Below are 21,144 nucleotides of genomic sequence, written 5' to 3' on the forward strand. Positions count from 1 at the left end.
GTGGTTGTGAAAGAAAGATCTTTATCTCTTAATCACGTATCATTAAAATGTCCTCGTGCTATTTTCTTGTGAACAGAGGAGGAATGGTGAAAAAATGTTCAGTGCGAGTTATCAAAGCTGGTGATCAATAAAACAGAAACTGCTGTGATTGCATTTGCAGATGAGAAGGTAGTTACAGTGTACTACGTGTTTTCTGCAAACCTACCTGTCAGGCTGGACCAGTTCAGTCCACAGTCCAACAGTGATATAAACGGCAGTCTGTTGGATAAAAGGCACAAGTGTTTATTATTCACCACACACGTTTAGGAGCTTAAAGCAGAGCATGCGGTTTAATTTAATTGCTGCAGTGTGAAGGTGAGAGGAGATAAAGTAGTTACTGAGGGTCTGTGTAGTGAGAAAAGATCTGTCCGCTCTTTAGAATGTGTGGAATCTGAGAACAATGTGGGTGACAGGGAGTGGAAGGGTTAAGAGGAGTGAGATGACAGACAGGGGAGGGGACCCATGAGGAACCTCGGCTCCTGACAGCTCAGGCGGCATTACCTGAGCCACAAGACAAAACTGCCAAGGAGGTGAGTTTACATTGACTTTTATTTATAAGTGTATGAACACATGAATTATCTCAGCTCATTGATTTGCTTTCCTTATGTATTAGGTGTCCAGCCTGCTTTTTCTAAATGGAACCATCAACAAAGTCATGATATGCAGCTTTTTACCAGAGGGATGAATAAACCTATCACCAGGTGGAAAGGTGACAGGAGTTGGACTGGTGATCTTCTCTGCACTCAGCCAGCTGTTGGACCTTAGTTGTTGGAAAGTAAAGCACTTCAGACACACGAGGCTGCCGCCATGTCAAACTCCCAAGAACAGAGTCTGAATGAGAATGTGGTTTTCCCACAGCTGACTAAGTCCTGCCCGGACTTTCTCTACAGCGAGAAGGAACGTGAAGCGTTGGAGATGCTCCTGAGTTCAGGACCAGAGGCCTTCTACAGCTCCTCCAGCAGCTGTTTCTTATCTTCTGAAGAGGTCAGCCAGATAAACAGCTGGGCTCAGAACTATCACCCTAACCAGGAGGACAAAGGAGAGGAATGCTGCACACAGATGGAGGACTTCTGTTCCACGTACTTCCCTTGCCACTCGGACTTCCCGGCCCCAAACCTGGAGCTGGGCTGGCCTGAAAAGAAACCTTGGATGCTAAAGGGCAGTGCTACAGTTCACACCAGCCCTCCTGCTGAGGGCCACCCTCCCATCAGAGAGATCATCAGACGGCACCTGCAACAGGCCAGCCAAGTAAGCAAACAGGGTACAAACACATCTCAGAGAGATCTTGAAAAAAGCAGAAGAAAAACTAGGCTTTTAATTTACAAATGTCCTTTTTTGATTAATCCTGCCAATCACAGTAAGATTGCGTGTGCCATGCAGGTAATTGCCATTGTGACAGACAGACTGACAGACAGTGCTGTAATTGATGATTTACACTGCGCTGCCTCCCGGGGTGTCCCTGTCTACATCATCCTAAACCAGAGATCCATTCAGGAGAATTTCACACTCAGCAGGCTCAAGCATCCAGTAAGTCAACACCTACTATCAGCACACACCTATAGCAGCCATCCTTTAGCTTTATCCGCTCATACACATCATCACATTTTAAACACAGTGAATGATGTTACATGCTTGACACACTGTATGCAAAGGTTTCTCTAAAACGACAAACTCTGGCAAGCGTGGTTGGAATGTAGCATGTAGAGTCTGATAAACTGGTTGAACGGCTTTCATCGCTGTCGGCTTCTTTCTCTCTCAAGTGATGAAAAAGCTGTATAGTGTTAACAATAAGGTGAAAAAAGAGCCGTCTTCATAGTCTGAAAAGTGGCAGATGGGAAAAGTTTCTGTTTCAATTTCTTGTGTTTTAACCTAACGAAGTTGCAGTAACCTAATAGCGAGAAAGTGAGATAATAGTTCCCACACAACCCCAATACATGAATAGCAAAACAGAGCAGTATATATATATATATAAAAATATATATAATTCAGTCAATAATAGAGAGATGATCAGACAATCACAATCATAACAATAATTTATTCACACTGACGAACTTATTCCAAACAATTGCCCACTGCTACTGTACCATATTTAATACAACAGTACTGAAGCGCAACAAATACTTTTATAGTCACAACAATGCTCAAAGGTGCATTTAAGGAACGTGGCAACCTTCCAAAATGTTTTGATAAGAAATAGGCCTGGTTCTACTACAGAGGCCTCCAAGATGGGAAGTGAAACAGCTACCTAACTTCTACTTGGCTGTGCTTACATACCCAGAAAAGCAGGATGAAACATTGACTTATCTGTCTTATATAAGCAATCTGGTTTTAAAGAGAGATCTGTGATGTGGCAGAACATGCAGGTCAGACTTCTTGGAGGAAAAACCTTCTGTTCCAGAGCAGGAAGGATGGTGGTTGGGGAAATGAAAGACAAGTTCCTTCTGGTGGATTTAGAGATAGTGATTCATGGAAGCTACAGGTAAACAAAGCTTTTTTTAAGTTACATTTGCTAACACTGAGAGCCAATAACGAACTGTTGTTGCACTCTGCAGCCTCACATGGACCGACGCCCACCTGCACCGGCAGCTCATCACTGTTCTAACCGGACCGGTTGTTGACTCATTTGACAGGGAATTCAGGATCCTCTTTGCTGCTTCGCTGCCAGTCCCTGACTCATGGAGGGTCATGGGCGCCCATGTAAACACATCTCAACAGCTAACAGCCTTTTCAGAGCACAGGTTCAAAGAACATCTCTCTGTGGAGTCTGAGATCACTAACCCTCCATCCCCACCTAACGCCCTCCTGGACTGGGATGAGATGGGTGTAGTCCAGAGAGACGACAGGTTGCTGAGCAGTCCTTTCAGTCAACACGAGGAAATGCCGCTGCAGAACAACACACCCATCACAGATGGAGTTACTAACAATGGAAACCATTTTGTGGAAAGGAGAATGTAATGGTCCTTCCAGCAGTCATTTTAAAAATGATCAATGCTTTTGTTTAACCTATAATTTACCATACTGTACCATTTCCTTTGACAGGGTGTGGGAAATCACCACTCCAGTGATGACTGGTGTACCAGAAAAAATAACACCTTTCAAGTGAGTGGAATGTTGTAGAAATGTTGTTGTTGTTGCAATGATTGAATTTAACATAAAAATGGCGCCTTCTAGAGGTTTGTGTTGTGTTGTGTTTTTTTTTAGTTGTTCAGTTTAACTTTCTCTCATGTCTATGGCACATCTGAGTGTTTGTATTATGTATCATCGTTGAATCAACCTGCCTGACCAGGTCTGGAGCTCTCCTCACCACTGAGAAGTGGGGGTATAGTCACAAAGGGGTGTAGGCAGTCAAATGCTAGCCACTAGCTCCCCCATTATCACTGCTCTTCAACTGCGGCCTGCAAACAGCTTCAGCCATCACCGATTACCTGTCTGTCAATATGATTGACAAGAAGTTCAAATCATATGAACTTCCTTCTACTCCTGTTGGACTGACCAACGACCAACTGACCCATCTCATACTATAAAGTGACATGATCTGACCTTTGCTGCAACCTAGCTTTATGAGATAGTTCTGTGATTTACTCTGTCTGTCTGTCCTAATTCAGTTGGTGATTTCAATGTTTTTAACCTTTAACCTTATCTTTGACTCTTTATAGCAACACAAGGCTCCTTCCAACAGATCCAACAACTACAGAAATGATGAAAAGGTTAATTAAGATAAGGGAAACACACAGGGTAAATTGAATTAAAATACTATGTTCACTGTGTCCAAACTAACATGTTTATTTCTCTCCTGTAGAGTGGAGAACAGAATAGAGAAAGCCATTTCCAGGCAACTCTCCACAGAGAAAAGCACAAATGTATATGACAGAAACTCAACAAACCTCAAGGATGAAGCGGCAGAGCCAACATACATGCTTTCCCCCACCCAGAGGAGAGAACGCTCACGGACGATTATGGAAGAACAGAGCAACACGGTTGAAAACTACTCCAATGTGGACTACACATCATCGTCTAGGGTGAGAGACTTTACTGTCAAAACATTCAAGTTAACGCTGAAATGAAGCTCCAGGGGCCTTTCTCATTTCTGCATCACTGTCCTTCAGAGGCCGATAATCTTAAGGGTTCCTCAGACCGACACCTACAGCTCTCTGAGTGACATCATGAGAAGGATTCAGCAGAGCTCCCCAGATCGGCTCAGGAGAGGTCCGAATTCAACTCTGTCTGAACGGACCCAGTCCATGATGGATCTGAGCACACACAACACAGACACACATCATGATGAGAGAGGACCAGTGCCGAGATATACAGCCAGAGTAAGAGTTACAAGCTTTTAATACACCCGAGTAGAAAAATCCTTATGAAAAGTTCAAATTAGTTAATACATATAGTTGCTAATTCTGAATTTATATCCACCTAAACATACTCTAAAGCCTTCATTATGCTATGCTAGAAACACAGTTTTCTCTTTATTACATAATTTTATTCTTCATTATTCTATTATGGTGGTCAGAAGTCAAAGGCTGAGGTCACTGTGGTTCATACAGTAAATCATATTTATGGCCATAATGTCAATTTTAAAGTATGTGTAATATGTAGTATTAGATAAAAAGTGAACAGTACATGTCAACAGTGTGTTGCGATCCCTCAAAATTAACCATACTTGTGACTCTTCATCTCAGCCTCACTACATACGTTGTCAGATACATGTCAGTCAATTCACCAACCTGTGAAAACTCATTAAGCCTTGTTCACAGTGTCATCACCTCAAAGCTGTACAGATGTTTTGTTATTCTTTGTTTCTTTCACAGTTTGACCCAAATCACATGACACCAGCTTTAGCCCTGATGAGGAAGAGAAATGAAGAATCAAGAGCGGAATTGTACAGAACTCCTAAAAACTTTGTGCCCAGAGACAGACCGCGCAGCTCCAGTTTTGCCTTCAACATGGACTGGACTGGAGGACATCGATAACAGGGAGGGAAGGCGATCAGGAATGAGGAACAAGGAGCAAAATATACAGCAATATCATCTTTTCTCTTACTGTGATAAGGCAGCTGCCAGAGGAGGACGTCTGCAGTATTAAACCGAACACAGCCCCATAAAGCTAATGTGCAGAATATATCTGCTGATTTGATGTCACAGTGAAGCTGGCTATATATAATTTGCATAAATTAAATAAAATATTTGTGTTATTGCTAAATAATGTTGATTATTATATGATTGAATGTTGATCATTGGACAGCTGTTGCAGCATATATTTTTTGGACTGGAAGCAGAGATCACAAGGCTGACGGCATTTAATGTAGACCTACATCTGCTGAATAAAATTGTATGAATATTTGTAAAAACACGAGAAGAACATTCTAATAATTAAAGTAAATGAGGTTACTAGTGGAAAAAGGGAGATAAGTTACTAATTGTCTTGGATGTTTGTAAGAAAATATGGGAAATATGAGGAAGTAATGATGGTTGTCCTCTAGAGGGCAGCAGTATTTTCCCAAAGGAAGACGAAGAAGAAATCCCGGAAGCACATGGTAGCTAGTTTGGGAATCAAACGTGTTCAGCTGTTTTGGTTGTTCGGAGTTTTGTTTTAATCCGCAGTTATAAACACCGACGTACAAACGTGTAGTTTTAAGTATTGTGTTGTTTGCTAACGTTTAGCAAGCCGACATCCATCATGGTTCGAGCGCAACGGTGAGTTTGGCTAAAGTTAGCTAAAATTATCCGAAGCCTTCACATATTGAAAGCATCTTGAACATGGTTGTTTTCTTGGGTAAAAACAGTCAGACTGACATGCTGTAATCATCATTATGTATTGTTAGTCTGGTAATAACACCGTTTTGACCCAGGGCACACAGATTTAACATCCGCAGATAATGTACAAGGGCTTTGAGATGCAGTAGAAAAGACCTTGAATCGGAGCTAATAAAGTCTGCAGTGAGCAGAAATGGTATTGAGTTAAACCAATTTACAACGTAGCACATAGATTAAACCACCTATGCCCTCTATTTTATTCTTTAGAGGTAAACCGATAAAGAAGCCAAAGAAGAGATATGATGAAGATGACCCTGAAGGCTTTAAGGGCATGCCTGTCCCTGATAAGGTAAGAGACAGAGAGAGATGTCAGATTTATATCACAGCCTCCATCTGTGTGTTTAAAAGTCAATAACGGCGATCAATAGACAGCAGCCTAAAACTCATCTAAACTTTCCCACTCACCATTAGATAGTCGGACACCAAAGTTAAGTGATGTAAAAGCTTTTTGTGGATATGCCACAGTTGTCTGGATACCACATCTTGAAATGTTTGGGTCAGTCAGGAATCTTTAACACGGGTAGAAGTAAAAAACATGTCTTTACTTCTCTGGTTTATTACGTTTTTAACTGTAAGAGGCAAATTATGTGAGAAATTTGTCTGCCAGCTTTTCATGAAAAAAGTAACTGTCCCTTCTGTCCTTATCAGACATCATCCCAATACACAAAGGACAGAATTGACGAATTCCATGATGAGAAGATTGCTGTAAGTTCATGTTGTTAATCGTACTAGGATACTGTATGTGTTTGGTGTTCTCTGACTCCTCTTGTTGTACTGTCTTTGATACAGAAACTTCTCGCCCGTGGGGTTCAAATGGAAAGCGATGAGGAGGAAGTGGATGATGAGGTGATGGCTCATGTGTTTGGTTGGTTAGAATTTCATGTAATCGATTTAGTCCAAGAACAAGTCAAACTGATTTGAATTTCACAGGATGAGGTGATGGCCTTGGATGATTCTGAGTCAGAAGAGGAAGAAGGGGAGGAGGAAGAAGAACAGGTTGAAGAGGGGACTGACATGGAGAGTGATCTAGAAGAGAAAAAGGATGAAGGTAAAAAATAAAATTAACAGTTTTTTTCTTTAGTGCATGTTTCACTGTTGTATCAACCCATTAAACTTTATTTCTGCCTCAGATCTTCCAAATGAAATGGCATGGGGTCGCAAGAAGAAAATGTTCTATGACTCAGACTATGTGGCCACCAGTAAGTATCCTTTATCTACAACTTTATTAATAAGGTAATTTATGATGCATGGGTGACTGATATATTTAAATTGTGTTTATTGCAGAAGGGAAATCACAGCAGGAGTTGGAAGCTGAAGAACAAGAAGAAGAGGAAGAGGCCAAAAATATCCAAAAACGTTTAGCTGCAAACCTGAGCGAAGAGGACTATGATTTAAACTTATTCCAGGTATTTATATTTGAAACTTCTCCAGTGCAGATACTCTTTATTTAAAACGATCATTATTGTGATAATGACCTTTGCTGGTGCCTAAATGAAGGAATTTGCTGTGGAGGAGAAGGACGAAGACAAGACGGCAGAAGAAGAGAAGAGAATTGTGAAAGATCTGAAGCAGATGTCTCAGAAGGAAAAAATAAAACTTTTAAAAAAGGAATCGCCAGAGCTGTTGGAGCTTATTCAGGACTTTAAGACAAAGGTAAGACAAAGATAACCTCAGATTTAATTAACCCACACAGGTTACCACAGAACATCGTTTCATGATGTAAGTCTTTTTTGTTTCTGAGTGCAGCTTACTGAACTGAAGGACGAGCTGCAGCCCCTCGTACAAATGGTCAAAGATGGAAAGATACCACCAGGAAAGGTGAGTGCACTTCATTTATATGTGTCAGCAGCATACTCTAAATTTTAACTCAGTACTTTTATTACAACACTTCATCAAATGAAAACATTGAATAATATTAGTAAGCTTAAGAGGTTCCTACTTGTGGCAAATCTCCAGAGAATTATTCTACTGTAAGCTGGTGACCTGGGAGCATTTAGCAGATCAAGATACTCATGAAACTGAATTCTGTAATAATTAGATTTATTAAATGTATTCACAGAAATAGTTTTTGTCTAGATTAGAGTACAGAAACACAAATTTAGGCTCTGTTGTAAGCTCGTCTGCATACATGTGATACTACAATATTTTTTATAGGGTGCTGACTACATAAAGACAAAGCAGCAACTTTATCTTAAGTAAGTCGGAAATATATTGCAATTGCATGTAACAAAATCATATCTGTTGATGATTAAATGATTCATAAATATTTCCTGCCACAGTTACTGCACAAATATAAGCTTCTACTTGGTGCTAAAAGCAAAACGCATCCCTGCTCACCACCACCCTGTGATCGAAAGACTGCTCACCTACAGAAATGTAAGTCATCACGCTGAAATTACACCACAGAATAACCTTTATGAGACATCACAATGTCCATGTATAAGAAAACAACATTAAACAATATTTTCACTCATACACAACTAATGATTTATCGATACCTGCAGCTCATCAATGAACTTGGTGCAGTAGATGCTCGGCTCGCGCCCGAGTTTCACAAACTACTAGCTGGTGAAGAGAAAGACAAAACCATCAGCAAACCAGCAGAGGGCAAGAAGTCCAGGGTCTCTGATAAGAAGGAAAAGGTAAAGAGCTTTCCTGTGTTGAAGCTGTTGCTGATGATCAACATGAAACTCAAACTCTAATAAACACACATTGGATGCAGGATTCTGGAAAAGCTACGGCTGGGGTTGAGGAGGACTCAGACTCTGACCTGGATGAAGAAGCAGCTCTGCGTTTCTACAGAGATGTGGAGGAGCGGTTGAAACTAAAGAGGAAGAGCAGTCACCCGGAGGCTGAGGAGTAAGTAGTGTTTGAATCTTTATGTGGCAGCTGGAAGAAAATCAGGTCAGATATCTGACAAATTCTTAACTTGTAGGTTGGCAGAGGATGAAAATGACGAGGAGCTGGATCCAGATGCCAAGAGAGGAATCACTTACCAGGTACTGAGTAACACATAGACACAGTATTATGTTCATAAATGTATGGTCAATGTTGTTAATAAAACACTATCAGTCTAGGTGAAGTTAGACTTGGTAAATTTTAATGGACCACAGAGTTAATGTCAGTGAATTGCTACTCATACAGTCTTACATGTTTTAGAGATGAAATCTCACAGGCTAACAGTGGTTTCATTCTGACTACACACATACTATAGGTACATGTTAACCACCTGGACAAGACATATGGATGCAACACTTTTAAAGCAGATACTATGACAACATGAATATTGTGATAATGACACATTACAACATGAAAAACAGCACTATTAAAAATGTATAACTAACTTAAAACTTTAACTTATCCCCCCCCATACGATACATTTTGAAGAGCTCTCTATCCAATAGACTTGTCAATATAACTCTCATTTTTATCAAATTATGCACTTATTCCACACACTTGTCGCAGAGTGAGACCCATATATTCAACCTGATAAACACTCATTGTAGGTCACACAGTGAGCAAAGATGTTGTTTTGCAGAAATGCATAAGGTGAAGAGGAGAAGGAAGAATTGCTTGATTACTGGTCTATAGAACTGTACAGCCAAGTTATTGCATGTGCAAGAATTAGTGTATCATGGCGCTTTGGTTTCATGTTCAGAGTTTAGTTATCGACTATGCTTTTTGGTCACATGAGATCGCCACACACTGAATGGTGATTGAATGTAAATTCTGCTTGTCACACTTTCTCACATCTAAACTGTCATTTATTCCACAGATGGCCAAGAACAAGGGGCTCACACCAAAGAGGAAGAAAATTGACCGCAACCCCCGAGTCAAGCACAGAGAAAAGTTCAGACGAGCAAAGATCCGTAGAAAGGGCCAGGTTTGTATCCCACACATGGAGACCTTTGTGTTAAACTGTTAAAATCCATCGTCATGCTCCCCAGATCTGTCTTTAGACTGTACTGAAGGTGCTATCGTTATTCTCCAGGTCCGTGAGGTTCGTCGGGAGGAGAAGAGATACAGCGGAGAGATATCTGGTATCCGTGCTGGAGTCAAGAAGAGCGTCAAACTCAAGTAACCCAAGAGGAAGTCCAAACTATGCTGCCAAGTGTAACTATAGAACTAGAAAAGAAACCAGTGGGCTGTGATTTTACATGTTTATTATGGGTGAGCCTTGTAGTAAAGCACGTCAAGTTTATTTGCCAGTATGAATAAACATTTTCAAATCTGTTAATAACTTGTCACTGTACAGAGACAGCAGTAAAATTTCTGGAAGTCCATGTTTGCAACATGTAAAACAGACAAGGAAGGCATGAAGTGTTTAGAGTTATTACTAAGGTATGTACAGAAAGTTGTCAGAACAGGCAAGAATTTAACTCTTACAAGCACACAGACACATCAAGTTACACCAGCAGCATTTCCTGTCATCCCACTTGTTGGGTTATGAACTTTTCGTGTGCTGACGTTAGGTTGCTCACTATCCTCTCCTCTATCTCCACCTCATTCTTCACATCCTCCTCAGTGAGGATCAGCTCAGACTGAGTCTCAGGGGTCACCACCACCACATAACCGCGCCTAGAGTCCAATACGTTGGCCACCACTGCTTGGTGCCTGTAGGTGTCCAGAGCCCTTCGAGCTTTATCCAGCAGGATGGCAGCATCTGTCTCAAGCTTGAAGGATATGACAAATGCCTGAGGGGCCCAGTCCTTCACCAGTGGGGACAGGATCTTAGGGACCATGTTCATACTGAGCTGAAGCAGAAAGAAAAATATTCTCGTTAATAACACTAAGAGTTTACTAGTGTTCCTAAAACTGTTATTTATCCATATAGCCATGCCATTATCAGAGCTTAGGGAAACAGCCTGACATGGGTTTAAAGGCAGACAGGAATGTGTATGCAATGGGATGAGCAGTGCTTCCACACCTCATCTTCCAAGCTTAAAGGAAGAGTTTACCCCCAAATCAAATAATGATATTTTTATCCAGTTTATAAGAGTTTCTTAAAAAACTGGGTCAAGATTTACACAAAGAGCTGTTGCTCTTTGAGCTTTTCTGGCATTTGGAGCACAGCAATGGTTGTTGTGCTCCAAATGCCAGGTTTTGGGTAAAGTAGCGATTCTTTTCATAAGTCATAAGGCTCAAGTCCAAGTGAAGTTAAGTCATTGACATTCAAGTCAAAGTCGAGTTGCAAGTCTTTTTACATTTCATCAAGTCAAGTCGCAAGTCATCTAATTAGCTACTCGAGTTCAAGTCATGTGACTCGAGTCCTCACCTCTGCAACAAGCTCGTGACATAGAAAAGAAATGGCACAATCTCTACAGCTAATATTTCCCAAACTCCAAAGCTTAAACCAAAGCAATATCAAAGGATAAGTATTGACAGAAAAATAGCCATATTTGATATTTGGGGGCTGCCATGTATACAAATTTGCACTTTATATGGAAAAGAATGTCACATTGTACAGCAGTGTTCACAGGATTTATTCCACTCACTTGTAGGGGCCCATTAGAAGACTGGATTTTGTGTTCGGGCATCTCAGATGCTGGTATGTAGAAATCAGACACAGCTGCAGCCAAGTAAAACATGGCCTTTGATCCTGGGTACAGAACAAAACAGTTTTTCAGCATGTGTTGCACAGAGCCACAACTTCAACCTGTTTAATGACTGTACCTATTGTGCTGAGTGCCTGTGCTGCTGCTTTGAGTAGATGCAGATACTCTGACAAAGTGTTGAACTCAATGGGCAGAAGGAGCCTGCCGTCTTTCACTTCATGGTATCGCTTCAGCGCTTTGACAATGTTAGGAAGCACCTGCTGGTTAACCACCACTTCACCAGATGCTCCATCTTCACCTCTGAACTGCAGGGCATCCAACATGTTTATGGTTGAAAACATGCGTGTGTATGGGTAGAGGGAGCGATGCCTGTGTAGGAAAATGACAGCATAGCCGGAATCCATGAAATACTCTGCCGAGCAGGCTCCTCGTCTGCCACTGCTGAAGTTATCGAGGAAACGAACAGTGCGTGACTCAAGTGGAACTTTGGTGCCTCCTGATGTGATGAGAACCACCCTGCGGCCTGCTGCAGCATGATGCTCAGCAAATGCAGCCATCTTGTCTTTCACCTCCTCAACATGGGAGGGAGCAGCAAATTCTTCAGCTAGCTTTCCATCAATAGAAGATATCCTGGGTTCAGCCATCACCTGAAGAGAGAAGCTGCATCATCAAGTTGGTGGAGAAAAGTGATGGAGTGTGTAAAGGAAAACTTTTTGTCTCTTGTGGGTCTGAGCAAAGCCTGATGAAGTCTAAGAAAATAGGTTTGACAATGTTATGATGGCTTAAGCACAAAATAAACTGTAAGAACACTATTGCCATGCAAACAGTGTCTACTGGGTTGCATTATGGGAACTGTAGGAACCAGCTTTTTGGAACAGTCTAAATGGTTCGTACACTGTATACTGGATTTACTACTACGTCAAAATAGTGAATTAATTAATATTGCCCTCAGTATGTTGAGTTTACCACTGACCTTGATATAAGCCCTTTTAACAGACAGTCTGTAACAACCTGGATTATTTGGCAAATAACATTAGAAGGTGCCTTCCTGTATTCGCATGTATGGGTAACTTCCTGCATGTCCCAGTTCAGTACTGGGACAAGTGTAAAGCATGTGGCAAGAAACTTGCAAAGAAAACAACTACACAGAGGTGGGAGTAAGTCACTCATGTGCAAGTCTCAAGTCTATGTGATAAGACTCAAGCAAGCCAAGTCAAGTCATTGCTCAGGTCAAGCAAATCACAAGTCAAGTCATACAAAAATCTAATGGTCTTCAAATTAAAACGCTCACAATGGCATGTTTAAAAGAAAAAAAATATATTGCTCATTAAGTGTCCCTAAAAATATTGACTTTAGGACACATTTATATTAACAAAATCAATATTCTTCACTGACTCAGTAATAATGCAACAACAGCTTGATATGTTCATATTACATATTCAAATTAAACATTTACAAAGCTGATTATTATGCATGTAATTATTAACCCATTGGCTGTAGAGAATTGTATACAGTCATCAGCGCTGTTCAGTTTTCAATTGAAATGCTGTATTTGGACTGAAGGCTCGGCCTTCATCATGCAAATGTGCAAAGAATGATCCTGCATAATGCTTCTTAGTTGTTTGAATGTGTTTTACTGATAAAGACTGAGTCAAAAGTCCAAATGCATCATTTTATATTCAAAACATTCGAGTTCACTACCTGTTACCCTGGACCAAGATTTTTCATTTACCAATGGTCATTTCCTGCATTCTGGTGGATTTTACATTAGGGTTTTTACATTAGGGTTGTGTAAAATCGTATCATCTGCAATTAATCGTCAGAAAAACTGTCACCGATTAATATTTGCTTCATTATTATTTTGAAGCAGTTTGTGCATCTGTTATCAATACAATTACGTTTCAAACATGGCTGGTTGGTGCCTAATCACTACTTACCAGCTTAACCTGTTAGAATAAAGTAGTTAACTTGACTGATGATTTGTCAGTATTATTTTAGAACAATGTGACGATTTAGAATCAAAAACATGTGAGTGCAATTGTCATCAATTAATCGTCAAATTAATCGTGATCGCCCAACCCTATTTTACTAAACGCTTACATCTACTGTAACTTTAAGTAGACAAGCTTCATCCCAGTTTTCTTTAAGTTGAGTCTAACATCAATTTAACGTCACCAAGAGCTCTGCCGTCTCTACAGTCCCTGGGTTTACACTTCTCTGGTCTCTCTATCACGCAGAGTGAAGTTCGAATATCCAATACGCGCAGACACAGACACACTTACTACTGTTGGTACTTACCACGAAACTGACTGTATGAAGAAATATGTTGCCTTGTTAGCCTCCTCTGCAGCATGTGTGTCGTTCTCTCTCTCTGATCCTTCTGTTCTCCGCGTTTAGTCCAGATTATTTTCCTTTAGGACGCCTATTGCTTTGCACTTCAGGCCGGTTCGTTTCCACGGAACTCCCCAAAATATCCTGCTGGGTCCATCTTTGAAACTGTTCACCAAACACCTTCATTGCTCAGAGTCGTACAACAATTAAAGTTCTGAGCTGCGCTCTCGCACCAATACAACATCATTTCAGGATACAAATAAATAACAATGACGTCATCAAATGTATACAACAACACTTCAGAATACAAAAATAAATAACAATGACGTCATCAAAGGTGACTGAACGTGTCATTGCGCAGGGCCAAAATAGTCGTAGTTGAATGGCGGTGGGGCTAACTGACCGTAAAAAATGCAGATCTTCAAGTCTAAGTCAAGTCTCAAGTCATAAAAGCCAAGTCAAAGTCAAGTTGAGTCTTTTATCAGTGTTAGTCAAGCAAGTGTCAAGTCCTCAAATTTGTGACTCGAGTCCCCCACCTCTGCAACTACACACACGTTAAAACTGCGAAACAATTTCATTTTGTAAGCAATTCCCCACAGTGACAATATTTTACATGAATGACATAAGAAGACATCTGTCATACTTACCGATACAATGCCCTGCCTATGTATTTGGGATTTGTTGTCAAACACGGACACCTCCACCACAACTTCACAGCACTTCCTGAATCCTCTGAGCTCAGCTGAACTCTTTGGTTTTTATTATAAGAAAAAAAAGCCGTCAGCGCCCCCAGCGGCTGTAGACAGTACTACAACAATGGTGCCAGTGAGTCAAGTTGAATTAAGTTCATTTCAGGTTTCACAGTGCGTCAGAAACATTAGCATCATTAGTCAGAAACAGACAGGACCAGGGAAATTCTTTTGTAGTGGACTGTCCCAGTGACTCAGATGGTGTCCCGACAAAGACACATTGTGAATCGCTTGATACTGATGATCTGACTCTTCTTTTTGTGCATAGCTGTACATGTTTAGCAATGTTATTATTATTTTAAAGTGTATTTTCTGAAATATTAAATTATGGAAGTGTAAATCTGACCTCTGATTTCATTCTGAAGTGAGAACAATTTATTATACTCAACATTACACATCTGAAATAATGATGCCATATAGTAATGTGGTGTATCTACTTATTTCTTTAGCTAGTCACCCTAAAAACTATGTTTCTTATAATTTAATTAGGCTGTAGCTGGCTGTAGCATTCATGAATATTTAATTCCATATTATTTACATATCTAACTATATTTTAATCAATGTATTGAATTGATATCCTAATCAGTGTTGTTTTTTATTTTTTATTTGATTATCTTTTGAATTGTTATGCAGGTAAATGTTCATACAAATTAAACAAATGAACATTTTTATGTTGAAAATGCAGGTGTTAAAATCTGCTAAAATCTTATTATTTATGTGAGAGACTAAAGCGGCTCATAACCACCTGAGGCCAGTCAGGGTCAGTCATTACTGCAGTAAAGGTCTTGATAAAAGAGTATCGATCATGTTGCTACACGTTGTTCAGATTTATCTGAGGCAATCCTCTGATCAACCAACAAGAGGCGCTGTTGTACCACTGAATCCACAATCACCGCGCTCGAGCGTGGCTGCTTTCTTCACATGGATGTTTGATGATATTGATCAGTCTCCAATTTGTTAAATGCATGTCTATAAAAACATATGGCGACTTTTTGAGACATCAGCGTTAAATAGACCATGCGAGAGTCAGGATTTCAATAACAGGTTTAGCAAAGGAATGTGTGTGATTCATGGTAAAATATACACATGTAAGTAAGCTGATGTTTGCAACAAATATGCTATTTCTGAAAGAAAACAGTGAATTAGGACATTATAAAAAAGAATATACAATTGGGAATGGATCACATATATACACACAAATATAATCCACCAGAGACACCAAATAACTTATTTGTTACTATCATTCCATCATGGACAACATTTTCCAGTCTCTACAGTGTTTGAGTCAGAGGAGCACCTTCAGCCGGAGACAAAAAGGACTAAATGTTAGCATCACATCCTTCCTTCCTGTGGCCAACAATTATTATTTCTGTTGTTGCAGTTGTACAATTACAATCTTCACAGTCCTAATACATACACAACACTCTCACAAAAAATGCATCTGATACATACAGAAGCTATACAATCCATGCATAATGTATGATAGTAGGGATAAAACAGCAACAGTGGAAATACTTACATTTCCAGACGGAGGAAAAAAAGGCCACACATTGAATTTTCTTCCACAATGGCTGTGCATGTTCTTGTTAATGAATATATTCTTTTCTTGAAATTACCTGAGTTGACCTTGTGCAGTATAGAGTTAGACATGATGGTCAGTAAATAAAGACCTTTTTTTCTAACTCACCATACATTTCCCCCTCCATGGACCGCCACCTTACTGTGGTGGAGGGGTTTGAGTGCCCAGATGATCCTAGGAGCTATGTTGTCGGGGGCTTAATGCCCCCAGCAGGGTCTCCCAAGGCAAACAGGTCCTGGGTGATGGGCCAGACTAAGAGCGGTCCAAAAACCCCCTTATGAGGCAAGTAAAATCAAGGACCGTGACGTCGCCCGGTATGGCGCAGCCGGGGCCCCACCCTGGAGCCAGGCCCGGGGTTGGGGCTCGAATGCGAGCGCCTGGTGGCCGGGCCTTTCCCCACGGGGCCCGGCCGGGCTTAGCCCGAAGCAGCGACGTGGGGCCGACCTCCCATGGGCCCACCACCGGTGGGAGGAACCGTAAGGGGCCGGTGCAGAGTGGATTGGGTGGCAGTCGAAGGCGGGGGCCTCGGCGACCTGATCACCGGACACAGAAACTGGCTCTGGGGACATGGAATGTCACCTCGCTGGGGGGGAAGGAGCCTGAGCTTGTGCGGGAGGCCGAGCGGTACCGACTAGATATAGTCGGGCTCGCCTCCACGCGCAGCTTGGGTTCTGGAACTCAACTCCTTGAGAGGGGTTGGACTCTCTTCTATTCTGGAGTTGCCCATGGTGAGAGGCGGCGGGCTGGTGTGGGCTTGCTTCTAGCCCCACAGCTTAGCTGCCATGTGTTGGAGTTTTCCCCAGTATGTGAGAGGGTCGCCTCCCTGCGCCTCCGGGTTGGGGAGAGGTCTCTCACTGTGGTTTCGGCGTATGCGCCGAACAGCAGTGTAGAGTACTTGACCTTCTTACAGTCTCTGGGAGGGGTGCTGGATGGCACCCCAACCGGGGACTCTGTCATCTTGCTGGGAGACTTCAACGCCCACGTGGGCAGTGACAGTAACACCTGGAGAGGCGTGATTGGGAGGAACGGCCTCCCCGATCTGAACCCGAGTGGTGTTTTGTTATTGGACTTCTGTGCTGGGCATGGTTTGTCCATAACGAACACCATGTTCGAGCACAAGGTTGTCCATCGGTGCACCTGGCACCAGGACACCCTAGGCCGGAGGTCGATGATCGATTTTGTAATCGTGTCAGCCGACCTTCGACCTTGTGTTTTGGACACTCGGGTGAAGAGAGGGGCTGAGCTGTCAACTGATCACTACCTGGTGGTGAGTTGGATCCGTTGGCGGGGGAAGAGGCTGGACGGGCCCGGCAGGCCCAAACGTACTGTGCGGGTCTGCTGGGAGCGTTTGGCCGAACCCTCCGCTAGGGAGATCTTCAACTCCCACCTCCGGGAGAGCTTCACCCAGATTCCGAGGGAGGCTGGAGACATTGAGTCGGAGTGGACTATGTTTTCCACCTCCATTGTTGATGCAGCTGTCCGAAGCTGCGGCCGCAAGGCCTCTGGTGCCTGTCGTGGCGGCAATCCCCGGACCCGGTGGTGGACACCGGAGGTCAGGGATGCCGTCAAGCTGAAGAAGGAGTCCTATCGGGCCTGGTTGGCTTGTGGGACTCCTGAAGCAGCTGATGGGTATCGGCAGGCCAAGCGTGCTGCAGCAAGGGCAGTTGTAGAGGCAAAAACTCGGGCCTGGGAGGAGTTCGGGGAGGCCATGGAGGAGGACTATCGGTCAGCCTCAAAGAGATTCTGGCAAACCGTCCGGCGCCTCAGGAGGGGGAAGCAGTACTCTGCCAACACTGTATTCAGTGGAGGTGGGGAGCTGTTGACCTCGACTGAGGGGGTGGTTGGACGGTGGAAAGAGTACTTTGAGGGCCTCCTCAATCCCACCAACACGCCTTCCATTATGGAAGCGGAGGCTGATGACTCAGTGGTGGACTCGTTCATCACCTGTGCTGAAGTTGCCGAGGTAGTCAAAAAGCTCCCCGGCGGCAAGGCACCGGGGGTGGATGAGATTCGCCCTGGGTACCTTAAGTCTCTGGATGTTGTGGGGCTGTCTTGGTTGACACGCCTCTGCAACATCGCGTGGCAATCGGGGGCAGTGCCGCTGGACTGGCAGACCGGGGTGGTGGTCCCTCTTTTTAAAAAGGGGGACCGGAGGGTGTGCTCCAACTACAGGGGGATCACACTCCTCAGCCTCCCTGGGAAGGTCTACGCCAGGGTACTGGAGAGGAGAATTAGGCCTATAGTCGAACCTCGGATTAAGGAGGAGCAATGTGGTTTTCGTCCTGGCCGCGGAACACTGGACCAGCTCTATACCCTCCGCAGGGTGCTGGAGGGTTCATGGGAGTTCGCCCAACCAGTCCACATGTGTTTTGTGGACTTGGAGAAGGCGTTCGACCGTGTCCCTCGCGGCATCTTGTGGGAGGTGCTCTGGGAGTATGGGGTCCGTGGCCCTCTGCTGAGGGCCGTTAGGTCCCTGTATGGCCGGAGCAGGAGTTTGGTTCGTATTGCCGGCAGTAAGTCAGACCTGTTCCCAGTGCATGTTGGACTCCGGCAGGGCTGCCCTTTGTCACCGGTTCTGTTCATAATTTTTATGGACAGAATTTCTAGGCGCAGCGAGGGACCGGAGGGGATCTGGTTCGGGAACCATAGGATTTCATCTCTGCTTTTTGCAGATGATGTTGTCCTGTTGGCTTCATCGAGCCGGGACCTCCAGTGTGCACTGGGACGGTTTGCAGCCGAGTGTGAAGCGGCTGGGATGAGAATCAGCACCTCCAAGTCTGAGGCCATGGTTCTCGACCGGAAAAAGGTAGTCTGTCCTCTCTGGGTCGGAGGAGAGTTCCTGCCCCAAGTGGAGGAGTTTGTGTATCTCGGGGTCTCGTTCACGAGTGAGGGGAAAATGGAGCGGGAGATTGACAGACGGATCGGTGCAGCTTCCGCAGTAATGCGGTCGCTGTACCGGTCTGTTGTGGTGAAGAAGGAGCTGAGCCGGAAGGCGAAGCTCTCGATTTACCGGTCAATCTACGTTCCTACCCTCACCTATGGTCATGAGCTTTGGGTAGTGACCGAAAGAATGAGATCGCGAATACAGGCGGCCGAAATGAGTTTCCTTCGAAGGGTGGCTGGGCGCTCCCTTAGAGATAGGGTGAGAAGCTCAGTCACCCGAGAGGAGCTCGGAGTAGAGCCGCTGCTCCTCCACATCGAGAGGAGCCAGCTGAGGTGGCTCGGGCATCTGGTTCGGATGCCTCCTGGACGCCTCCCTGGGGAGGTGTTCCGGGCATGTCCCACTGGGAGGAGGCCCCGGGGAAGACCCAGGACGCGGTGGAGAGACTATGTCTCTCGGCTGGCCTGGGAACGCCTCGGGATTCCCCCAGAGGAGCTGGAAGAAGTGTCTGGTGAGAGGGAAGTTTGGGTGTCCCTGCTTAGACTGCTGCCCCCGCGACCCGGCCCCGGATAAGCGGTAGAAGATGGATGGATGGATGGACCATACATTTAGCTGAAATAAAGCTGTGTTTATTTTAAGAGGAAAAGAAAAAATGTATTCAGTTTGTTTGGAAGTCAGGGACAAGTGGCAGCATTAAAAGAGATTCATTAATGGTTTGTTGTCCCAACACAAATCTATTAATTTAATTCCCTGTGTGTTTATGTGCAACAACATATAGACCTATGCATTCTGTCGCTTGTGGTGTCAAATGCGATCTGGTAGGTGTTTCTCCTGTTCTACAATGATCTGCAGAGAATTTGAACTAAAAACATGTGACTGGAAATTCAGTGGCTCATTTGAAAGTTTAAACTTCACTAAAATGGTTAAATTGCTTGGTGAAATAGTGAAAAGTTGTTTTAAATCGTGTTAATAATTAAAACACCTTTGTCCAAATGCTACTTTTTTCTTGAACACACACCTGGACAGTTTTATGTCAGTTCTTTATTTATCCTGCTACCGTAGAGTGCATTTACTGAGTTCACTCACATTGCTTTGTAAATAAAGCTGTTTAATTGATTAGGGTATTGATTGAGGTTTCCGTGAGTGTGGGTGCCGTTTGACCGCGCGCTAGTTTCTGTGGCGGCAGAGGTGGTGAAGGCGCGGGAGGAAAAAAAAACCCTTCATGTGCGTTGTCGTATGTGAAAGTAGTTCCGGGCACTTAACCCAAACGGGGGAGAGTCCCGGATGTTGGCTCGGCCGCCGAGAGAAAGGAGAACGGGAGAAGGCGGAGAGAAGCAGTGGAGGGACGCCACCGCACCGCAGGCACACCGGCGAAGCTACGGCGGCTGTTTGCACAGGACGATAACGTCAAGAGCACAGGACACTCCTTGTTGGGGGGGACCCGCTATCCGAAGAAGAGGAGGTGGAAGGAAGGGGAGACAGTTACTCTGAAAGTACCGTGAGGATTACAGAGAGCCACCGTCACAGCAGCTTTCACCCAGAGTAAGTGAGCTACACGGGCATGGAAGTTGAACTAAGGCCCACGAAATGGACGACTTTAACGGGGAAGTGAGCTGCACTGAAGTTCTGGGGATTGAGCCCGGTGAACAGGCCCCTGACACACAGCTTTCCGCTGTCTCCGGCGGGGCGTGTGGGGACAGCTTTTTTCTCAGAGAGCCAGTCAGTGTTTCCCCGTGGTCAGTGTTTGTACACCCCAGCCGTGTTGCTGTAACTCTCCAAGTTGACAGCTCCTGCGTTAGCCTGCTAGCACCACCGTGCAACCGGTGACAACTGACAGGGCAACTTTGACAGCTAGCTAGCCAGTTTTGGTATCTAGCTAACTTTAGCTGAGCGTTGTCGGCGCTTTCTCCAGGAGGGCCAGGACTAGGTGTGTGTTAGGTGTGTGTGTGCGTGTTTTCCTCGCGTTAGGTGGATATATAATGACCTATCCCAGCCCTCCAACAGCTATCGTTAGCTAGCTGTTTGGTATGTGAGACGCTGTGTGTCCAGCATGGAGTGAGTGTGTATGAGCCCAGTGTCATTTGGCTTTCCTGCGTGCTCTGACGGTATTTGACTCGCAGCTGTTGCAGTGTGTTTTCACGTCTGTCAATCGTCTGTTTCTCAGGCGGCTAATAAATTCCTTTCGGAAAATAAT

At 43.8% G+C, this 21,144-nt stretch overlaps 4 protein-coding genes across 5 annotated transcripts in view; 3 read left to right on the forward strand and 1 right to left on the reverse strand.

The window, feature by feature from the left end:
* Positions 1–17: 17 nt before the first annotated feature.
* fam83e (family with sequence similarity 83 member E) lies at positions 18–5,253 on the forward strand. Its single transcript, XM_028407039.1, has 10 exons — positions 18–569; positions 653–1,287; positions 1,420–1,566; positions 2,394–2,518; positions 2,592–2,990; positions 3,079–3,138; positions 3,696–3,746; positions 3,839–4,058; positions 4,146–4,355; positions 4,851–5,253. Exons 2-10 carry the CDS (start codon positions 847–849, stop codon positions 5,010–5,012), a joined length of 1,815 nt encoding a protein of 604 aa, XP_028262840.1. The 5' UTR covers positions 18–569; positions 653–846; the 3' UTR covers positions 5,013–5,253.
* Positions 5,254–5,552: 299 nt separating this feature from the next.
* Positions 5,553–10,092, forward strand: utp3 (UTP3 small subunit processome component). The gene is made up of 16 exons (XM_028406836.1): positions 5,553–5,735; positions 6,063–6,144; positions 6,504–6,560; positions 6,645–6,701; positions 6,786–6,903; positions 6,986–7,054; positions 7,140–7,261; positions 7,353–7,508; positions 7,602–7,673; positions 8,010–8,050; positions 8,135–8,231; positions 8,360–8,497; positions 8,578–8,714; positions 8,791–8,854; positions 9,631–9,738; positions 9,847–10,092. Exons 1-16 carry the CDS (start codon positions 5,719–5,721, stop codon positions 9,934–9,936), a joined length of 1,425 nt encoding a protein of 474 aa, XP_028262637.1. The 5' UTR covers positions 5,553–5,718; the 3' UTR covers positions 9,937–10,092.
* ppcs (phosphopantothenoylcysteine synthetase) lies at positions 10,002–14,482 on the reverse strand. 2 transcript variants are annotated; one of them, XM_028406838.1, is made up of 4 exons: positions 14,389–14,482; positions 11,529–12,057; positions 11,351–11,454; positions 10,002–10,609 (listed from the first exon to the last, which is right to left on the reverse strand). In XM_028406838.1, the coding sequence occupies exons 2-4, from the start codon at positions 12,052–12,054 to the stop codon at positions 10,283–10,285; spliced, it is 957 nt and encodes a 318-aa protein (XP_028262639.1). In that variant the 5' UTR covers positions 12,055–12,057; positions 14,389–14,482; the 3' UTR covers positions 10,002–10,282. The 2 variants fall into 2 exon arrangements, with proteins under 2 accessions (XP_028262639.1, XP_028262640.1); XM_028406839.1 differs by lacking the exon at positions 14,389–14,482 and adding an exon at positions 13,709–13,768 and having other exon boundaries at positions 10,283–10,609.
* A 5,755-nt stretch (positions 14,483–20,237) lies between these two features.
* The window catches only part of foxj3 (forkhead box J3), a 67,340-nt gene continuing 66,433 nt past the window's right edge, over positions 20,238–21,144 (forward strand). Inside the window, exon 1 of the mRNA XM_028405985.1 lies at positions 20,238–20,492. The gene's annotated coding sequence lies outside the window, so the exon portion shown is untranslated. The remainder of the gene's footprint in view (positions 20,493–21,144) is intronic.

Source organism: Parambassis ranga, chromosome 5, assembly GCF_900634625.1.
Source record: "Parambassis ranga chromosome 5, fParRan2.1, whole genome shotgun sequence".
NCBI lineage: Eukaryota > Metazoa > Chordata > Actinopteri > Ambassidae > Parambassis > Parambassis ranga.